Source organism: Mobula hypostoma, assembly GCF_963921235.1.
Source record: "Mobula hypostoma chromosome 10 unlocalized genomic scaffold, sMobHyp1.1 SUPER_10_unloc_1, whole genome shotgun sequence".
NCBI classification, from domain to species: domain Eukaryota; kingdom Metazoa; phylum Chordata; class Chondrichthyes; order Myliobatiformes; family Myliobatidae; genus Mobula; species Mobula hypostoma.
The window spans coordinates 576,668-586,118 of NW_026948136.1; the positions used below are offsets into that span (position 1 = coordinate 576,668).

The 9,451-nt window shown below is 47.9% G+C and overlaps 1 protein-coding gene across 1 annotated transcript in view; it reads right to left on the reverse strand.

Annotated features, from left to right (window-relative positions):
• Positions 1–7,279, reverse strand: part of LOC134341237 (uncharacterized) — a 99,000-nt gene extending 91,721 nt beyond the window's left edge. The window contains exons 1-2 of the mRNA XM_063039085.1: positions 6,902–7,279; positions 4,586–6,376 (exon numbers count right to left, since the gene is read on the reverse strand). Coding sequence (XP_062895155.1) covers positions 4,586–5,540 — 955 coding nt within the window. The 5' untranslated portion in view covers positions 5,541–6,376; positions 6,902–7,279. The remainder of the gene's footprint in view (positions 1–4,585; positions 6,377–6,901) is intronic.
• Positions 7,280–9,451: the final 2,172 nt, after the last annotated feature.

Here is a 9,451-nt window from a genome sequence, read left to right on the forward strand (position 1 = left end):
AAAACACAGCCTGAAAACTTGTATAAAAATGACTGTGTAAGCTGTAAATGAAAAGCAGCCTCCATCCATGAGGAGAGATGTTTCTTATTGTGAGTAATAAACGTGTCTTTGAACAGATCCACTCAGACTACGTCCACACTACGCCGGATAATTTTGAAAACGCCGGTTTTGAGTAAAAACGACAGGCGTCCACACTAAGCGTTTTTCAAAATATCTCTGTCCACACTAACACGGATATTTGGGTGAATCTCCTTCTACTGGGCATGCACAGGACACACAGAAAACAAGCGAAGAGGAAACGGTATACTTGGTGCGCGTTTGTCCAGTTACAGAGTAGAAAAACTTAAAAGGAGTTGCTCTTGGCTCTCGTGCAGGAGGATTTAAAACAAAAAAAACAAATACTGGCGCCTATGGAGGCAACCGACAGGGAGTTCACGGACAGTATGACCTGGCTGACGACGAACATTGAAAAACTGACAAACTCTGTTGCGTTAATAAAGCACCTTGTGAAATGTATAAAACATGTCTGCATCAGTGTTATCTTGTGTCTCCATACAATGTTACATTAGGCTGTCACACATCTATTGTCAGAGAAGTACTTGCATAAATAGGTAAACCACCTTGGTTCTTGATCCTCCAAAATATTCCACATGGAGTTTAAACTGGAGGTGGCGGAGGGTGTTTTCTGTCCTTACCTTCATACAAGCAAGGACAGAAAACAGGGCAAAGTGAGTATATTTATTTATTCAGTAAGCTATGGGTCAAAGTATTTGGTGAGTACATTTTGTGACGAGAATACACATAAAATCAAGATGTTTGCTGTCCTGGGTTAGCATCAGTGGCATCAGCAAGTGGTCTGCCACCTGTCCTCAGGGGAAGGAGAGATAAGGAACAATGGAGCAGCGTCTGGAGATGTGTAATGAAGGGACGGGAGAGAGAGCTGTCTGGAGCGGCTCCCCCTTTGAACCCTGAACTGTTTGAAGTGATGGACAGGCGATACCCCAGCAGGGGGATAAAAAGGGACAGGTTCGCTAAGGCAGGACACACACACGACACCCGAGGTAATGAGACCCTGGAAGCAGTGCGCCTCTCACGAGTCGGTGGGAAGTATCGGACCTTAAACGCACAGGGTGGAAAGGTCCGATCAGCGGGAACCCGGTGTGTGTCCGCCCTCGCTTAGGTGCCGGGTTCACTGCAGAGGATCGACCGCATCTGGAGGGGGGGTCACAGTCGGTGACCCCAGGTGACATCACAAAGGACCCGCCCGAAAGCTGCTTGTGAGCAATATCGCCAGTCTGTGAGTGGAAGCCGTTTCTGAATGATCAGTCATTCTCGTTCTCTCTCTCCCTCCCCCCACGTTGTCCATCGCCATGGCAACGATTACTGCGAACTGAACTAAATTGGACTGAACTTTTGTGTCATTTTGAAATTTGGTCATTTACCCCTAGACAATAATAGAGCCCAATTGATGCTGTTATCTTAATTCTGTGCACATGTATGTTTATCATTGCTGAACTGTTGCATTTCTTATCCTTTCGATTACTGTGTTGCTTGTTTCTTTAATAAAACTTTCTTAGTTCTAGTAATCCAGACTCCAACTGAGTGATCCATTTCTGCTGGTTTGGCAACCCAGTTACGGGGTACATAACAATTTCTAACTCTTCTAACGTCAGTCTCGTTGCCGTCTGTTCTGAAATTGTTAGGTTCTGCGAAGCGCAGAATCAAATATCGCTGTGATGATTGTACACTCGAGTATCAATTGTTTGGCGACAATAAAGTAATAATAAGAATAATAAGAAGAAAACAATGAAATGCCGGGCTGCCGCCATTTGTTCCGGCCCGTCATGACAGCGGTTTTAAACAGCTCCGGTTACCCCGTACACACTGCAACAGATATAATGCGTTTTCAGATTTATTCACTCTGGAGACCGTTTCTGAAAACCTCCATTTTCGAGGGATGGAAACGCCGTTTTAGTGTGGACAGAGGGTCAAAATGAAGAGAAAAGGCTTCATTTTCAAAATTATCCGGCATAGTGTGGACATAGCCTCAGAGTTTATTTTTGGTTCTTTGTTATAAGACCTAGTGAAAGGTACATGACAAAGGGGAGCCAAGTTTTTCAGTTTAACAAGCTTATCTCTTTTGGCACTGGGACCAAGCAAATATATTTCAGATTTATCGTCATTTAGATTTAGCAAATTATTGCTCATTCATTTGCTTAGCAAATATTTTTACCAGTCAGCTGGAAATAAGAACTGATGTCCCACTGCATCCCCCCTCAGTCATGATGATTAAGGCACAGAGAATATCTGAAATCAGTTCTTCACTCTGCAGGGGACACTCCTGAGGCAGCTGCAGCACAGCAAGGGTTAAGATAGACGGCAGCTAAACTGAGCAAGGTGCTTGGGAGAAATGCCCACTTTGTAAACACGGACACCGGGGACACGAGCAGACCAAAGCAGGAGAAAGGAGATGAAGGGGTGAGAAGCACACACTTCCGTTTGGACAATATCTCTAACTAAAACTAAGGTATAATTGGCCGGTTTTAAAATTGCAAATAAAGGAGTAAATATCATGTCCTAGTGTTGGTTATTAACACCTGTAAGAATGCATCATGATTGGTATTCTACGTTTGTAAATGAGGGATTAGAACCTGCACCGGATTTCAATTGGTCAATATCGATATAAAAGTGACAACTCTGAGCTGAAGTTTCAGAACAGTTGGCTAACACAAGTAAATAAAGTTCGAAGGAAGAGCGGCCGCAAGTTGTCAGAGACCAGGTGATCGGTGAGGTCACTTCACCCAGAGCGGTGACCGTTCGGAACCCGTCACTACAGGGACAGACTGAGGGGAGCGGCAGGGATGGATTGAAGGGGCAGCTGAGTGAACACAGAGAGAGAAAAGAACATCAGTACAGGGAGATGGGACAGGAAGAACCAGAGGGGCAGAACAGCCTCTTCACTGCGCACTGAGTATGCTGTAGAGTCAACAGGGGCAAGAAACACAAGAATTAAAACTGAACTGGTTTATTTATCACAGATTCAAAACATGAAACTACAGTCAAATTAAATGTAAAGTCAACAAAACAAACCCATACTGTGCCCAGAGACCAAAGTTTTGTTACACATGATGCAGGGCAGCAATTACTGCAGAATCGGACTCCAACACTCACTACTGAACTTGCAGCCGAATTCACCAAATATGGGGGTTAAAAATTCAACATGAGTTACTTAAACTGCCTCCCCTGTGTGAACTGACTGGTATTTCAGCAGGCGGGATGACTGAGGAATTCCCTTCATTCATTTAAAGCAGCTGAAAGGCCCCTCCCAGCTCTGATGCCTGAATAAATCCCATTCCACACACAGAGCAGGAGAATGGCCTCTGTCCAGTGTGAATGATATTGAGATCCAGCAGTTGATGAGACCAAATGAATCCCTTCCCACACCTGGAGCAGGTGAGCGAGCTCTTCCCACCCACACCTGGAGCAGGTGAGCGAGCTCTTCCCACCCACATCTGGAGCAGGTGAGCGAGCTCTTCCCAGTGTTAATTTTCTGATGTGCCTTCAGTTTGGACAACAGAATGAATCCCCTTTGAACAGTCAGGACAGTCGAACTGTCTCCCCGTGGTGTGAACACACTGATCTATCTTCACACTGGATTTCTGAATATATCCCCTCCCACACACAGAGCAGGTGATCGGCCTCTCCCCAGTGTGAACCGGCTGGTGTATCTGCAGGATGGATGACTGCTTGACTCCCTTCCCACACTTGGCAGGTGAATGATTTTTCCCTGCTGTGAGCTCTCTATGTGTCTCGTCAGGTCAGACAAATCTCTCAGCAGTTCAGCAGCTGATCTCTAGTGAGAATGTGCTGGTGTGCTCTCAGGCCCCTAGTTCCAATGGGCTTCAGTGAGAAGTTTAAACAAAACTACATTTCAGACACAAAGCAGGTGCATGTTTCCAGCTGGGATGAAATACGCCCTCTTGTCTGAGGGTTGAAAACTGATATATTTGTGTCCAGAGTTCTAAACCCTGCCCCCTACTGACCCATCTCTGGATTGTGACCCTGCTCAACTGAACATCTAATTAATGATTCCCCAGTCTGCTTTCAGACTTTAGAGGGCAGTGGTGTATTGTAACAACCCAGCTGTGTGACACACAACCCTTGGTAAATAGGGAAAATGATCCATTATGATGAAAAGTGCAGGGAAGGAGTTTAATACCCAATGCCATTGTACCTCAGCCCAGAGATTCTATTTAGTGAAACAATGCAGTGTAGGCTCTTCCAGCCCTTTGCTCGCGTCACACAAGCGACCTTCGATAAATGCGATTAACCCCAACCTAATTGATCACAGGAATATTTACCTACTAACCCACAAGTGCTTGGACTGCGGGAGGAAACCAGAGCCCCCAGGAAAACCCGCACGGTGAACAGCAGAGGAAGGAGCTCCTCCCTGTCCTCTCACCAGGGTACAGAGTTAAGCAGCAGCAATATTTACAGAGTCCGACGCCAATGGAAAGTTATGAACGTGTCTCTGGACTCAGAAACTGTGAGGGTTAAATATCCAGCACGCCGCTTATTTAAACACTTTCCTGAGTGTGAACTCGGTAGTGGGTCACCAGGTTGGACGACTGAGTGAATCCCTTCCCACATTCGGAGCAGGTGAACGGTCTCTCCCCGGTGTGAATTCGCTGGTGGGCTTGCAGATGAGACAACTGAGTGAATCCCTTCCCACATTCAGAGCAGGTGAACGGCCTCTCCTCGGAGTGAACTCGCTGGTGTCTCAGTAGGGTGGATGAGTTACTGAAGTTCTTCCCACATTCGGAGCAGATGAACGGTCTCTCCCCGGTGTGAACACGCTGGTGGGCTTGTAAATGAGATAACTGAGTGAATCCCTTCCCACATTCAGAGCAAGTGAATGGCCTCTCCTCAGAGTGAACACGTTGATGCATCATCAGGTTGGATGAGTTATTGAATTTCTTCCCACATTCGGAGCAGGTGAACGGTCTCTCCCCAGTGTGAACACGCTGGTGGGCTTGCAAATTAGATAGTTGAGTGAATCCCTTCCCACATTCGGAGCAGGTGAATGGTCTCTCCCCGCTGTGAACTCGCTGGTGTGCCAGTAGGTGAGATGACTGAAGAAATCTCTTCCCACAGTCGGAGCAGGTGAACGGCTTCCCTCCAGCATGAACACGTTGGTGCATCATCAAGTTCGATGAGTGAGTGAATCCCTTCCCACACTCAGAGCAGGTGAATGGTCTCTCCCCGGTGTGAATTCGCTGGTGGGCTTGCAGATGGGACAACTGAGTGAATCCCTTCCCACATTCCAAGCAGGTGAACGGCCTCTCCCCAGAGTGAACTCGCTGGTGCATCTTCAGGTTGGACGAGTTACTGAATTTCTTCCCACATTCGGAGCAGGTGAACGGCCTCTCCCCGGTGTGAACGCGCTGGTGCTCCTGCAGGTGAGATGACTGGGTAAATCTCTTCCCGCAGTCTGAGCAGGTGAACCACTTTTCCCCGGAGTGAACTCGCTGGTGCCTCATCACGCGAGATTAGCGAGTGAACCCCTTCCCACAAACAGAACTCACTGGTGTGTCCGCGGGTGGGCTGAGTACGTGAATCTCTTTCTACACACACAGTCTCATCGGTGCAATATTTCTGACGTGTCTTCAGCTTGGACTGCAGTACTAATCACATCCCACAGTCAGAACAGCTAAACCATTTAAGGAATGAACTCGCCGTTGGACGCTCAGGCTGGATGGCTGAGAATATCCCCTCCCACCCACAGAGCAGGTGAGCGGCCTCTGCACAGTGTGAACTCTCTGGCGTGTCTGCAGCTGGGCAGAGTAAGTTAACCCCTTCCGACACTAACAGCAGGTGAAAGGTGCTGTCAATCCATCAAGTCAGATGACACACGTAGTGAATCCCTCCTGCAACCAGGAACTGATGACCAGCGAACAAATCTGGAGTTTTCTCAGCCACCCCGATTCCAATGGATTTCAGTGAGTTACAAGAAAAAAAACTTCCTCTCAGACACAAAGCAAATTGTCAGCTGGGATAAGACACATCTTCTTCTCCAAGGGTCAACAGCTGATAAACTGGTGCTACAAAGGAAATATCTGGTCACTCCTTCAATAACTTTACCAGGTTTTACTCCAGGTGGGTTTATCCAACTCTCACCCTTACAAAGAGCAAGTGAACGGCCTCTCCCCTGTGTGTTTGGATTCTACTTGCTGCGACTGGTGTGCTGTCTTCTTCAGCTTCACTTCCTCCACATTCACAGGCGGATGGTATTCAGGTGCTGTTGAACTGGCAGATAGAACAAATTTGTATTGTTGTGTTTGAGATTGCCGTACACAAAGCCTTCGCCTTTTCTGTCCTGTGAAAAGATTTAGAAAAGACGTCAATGGGTGAAGGTCAGCATTTCAAATGAGAATTCTGGTCTCTGTGGTGAGTCCTGACATCACACTGTCACAGTGAGGCTGAACCCAAGACGGAGGAACAACTCGTCCTGTAGCTGGGTACAGGTAAGTCATCCAGAGTGGCCAGAAAATTCTCTGTCTGTCTCCGATTTGTGGCTCAGCTCAGTTTGTCTGTCTCCATTAGTATAACTTCAAGTTCAGGGCATGTTGCACTGTCCTACTGGCAGCACATAATATTTACAGGACTGCTGCCTGGAGACGTTCAAATTACACTGACCACTCCACCAAATGATTAACACTGGTGACACATCAGTAGTAATTCTAAAGAATACGAAGGGGAAGTGATCAGAGTTTTTCACTGGGGACAGTTAATATTCGTTTATTTATTTAGCGATACAGTGCCAAGATGGACCCAGCAATCCTACAACACTGACGAACCCTAATCTAATTGTGTGACAATTTACAACGGTCAAATTACCTACCTGGTCTTTGGACTGTGGGAGGAAATGGGAGCACTTGGGGAAAAGCCATTCATCCCACTGAGAGGATGTATGGAGACTCCTTATGGAATGGCGCTGGAATTAAACTGCGAGTCTGGAATACCCCAAGCTGTAACAGTGTTATGTCCATATGTGACGCTTTATGATGTCAATGCCGCAGGCCAGTTAGCCAGGACAAAGGTGTCTGATATCGTTATGTACCCCGAGAGAATAGAACACCACATGTTCTGACGGGTACAATAGCCCAAAACAGGAGAAGATAGACAAAGATGATATTCTAAAGAATTAAAGCTGCTGGAAGGATTTTGTTGATTTTTCTCTGTGCACCACTAATTGACATTTGAATTCACTCAGTGTCGCTAAGCACGTTGGCTACCAAGACTGGGACGAAAGAGCTTCCAGCAGAAGTGGTTGAGGCAGGTTCGATGTTGTCATTTAAAGTTAAATTGGACAGCTATACGGACAGGAAAGGAATGGAGGGTTATGGGCTGAGTGCAGGTCGGTGGGACCAGGTGAGAGTAAGCGTTCAGCACAGACTAGAAGGGCCGAGATGGCCTGTTTCTGTGCCGTAATTGTTATATGGTTATATCATCAGGTTCCAGACATCGGACTTGATCTCAATGTTTGCTGATCTATTGCCTGATCGGGGCCTGAGATCTCCTTCCGGGATCAACTCGGAATTACACTTTTGATCTGAGTTCCAAGCGCTTGGATTTCGACAGCTGGAGCTCGGCGGTGTCTGCGTGAACCAGCCGCTCGTATTCCCTCCGCCTGCGCCTCCAAGCACGCCCTGATGATATCGGCTGCGGCGGCCCCTCAACCCTGAAACCGACCCATGCATTCCGGTCCCAGGAAGACGCACAAATGGCGCCAGCAGCTTCGCTTATCAGCGAGAAATGGTTCGGGGCCCGGCTGCTGATTACAGGCGGAGAGAGCGGGGGAGGAGCCGCACCGCACCGCACCGCCCCGGGGGTGGGGGTAGAGATACGGTGCGTTCCGAATGGCTTGTACCTGACTCGGGCACCGGGGCCCAATCCCGCTGACACCGCCGCCCCGACCCCCGCTCCTACCTGCCGCTGATCCTCCGCAGCCTTTTGTCCACTGAGCGCATGCGCAGTCTTCGGGCCGGAGGCGCCTGCGCTCTTGATCCCCAATTCACCGACAGCGACCTCTGAGGCGCAGAGACGTCTGGGTAAGGAAGCTGCCATTGAAAACCCCTACAAGACCGTGCTCAACTCTACCAGCTGTCTTGGATCCAGTCAATGTCACATATCTGCGATAGTAAACAGCAATCGAATTTAATGCATGTGATATGACCTTTGCTCACTTAGCACACAAGTGTGGCCTATCCTTAGTGGGAGCTCACTGGTGCCTCACAAGGTGGGTTGATTGAATGTAACCCTTTGCCCACTCAGAGCAGGTATACTTCTATCTACTTCTCTGTGTGAACTTGCTGGTGTTTCAGCAGCTCAGGTGACTGACCGTATGCCCTTCCACACTAGAAGCAGATGAATGGACTCGGCCAGATGAACTCTCTGGTGTTTCAGCAGCTGGAAGGACCGAATGAATCCCTTCCCACACAATTTGAATGGCCTGTTCCCAGTGTGAACTAACTGATGAGATTGAAGTTGGGATGCCTGAATGAATTCCATCCTCCAAATGGAAAAGAATGGTGCTTTCAAGTGTTAACTTTATGGCTGAATCCCTTCCTAGAGTCAGAACTGGTGAACAGTTTCTCAGTGGCATGAATTCACTGATGTGTCTTCAGGGTGCAAACCTCAACATATCACTTCCCACAAATGGAGCAAGTGCACGGCCTCTCCCAGGTGTCAACTGGCTGGTGTTTTTGCAGGTGAGATGGCCCAGTGAATCCCTTCCAAAATGAGAAAGTGTGAATGCGATCTCACTACTGTCAACACACTGGTGATTTATCAGGTCAGATCATGAACTCATCCCCCAAGTAAATCAGTTGAGTGCCCGATCCCCACTAAAGTTATGCTGGTGTTCCCGAAGTGAATAGAAGAAGGTCAGAAGGTATAAGGCATGTGAAGCAGGGGCTAGCACACAGATCTGTGATGCAGCTGTGCGGATGGTGATTGTGGAGGGGATGTTGTTGCCAATCTCTGCTGACTGGAGTATGTAAGTGGGGATCCAGTTGCTCAAGGAGGGATTGAGGCTGAGTCTTGGAGATTAGCTTCCAGGGGATGATAGTGTTAAATGCTCATCTGTAGTCTGATGTCCGCATCTTCACTGTCCAGATGTTCCAGAGCCGAGCGGAGAGACAAACAAATGACACCAGCTGTTGACTTGTCGTGACGGGAGGCAACTTGTAGCGGACCTGAGTCACCCCTCAGCAGGAGTTGATATGCCTCAAGACCAATCTCTCAAAAGAATTTCATCATAGTGGAGTTAGTGTAGGTAGTACTGGACGATAGTCTTTGAGGCAGGTGACCATATTCCTCACAGAAAAAAGTATGATTGAAGCCTCTTTGAAGCAGGTGGTACTTCAGGCGGTGAAGCGAAAGGCTGGAC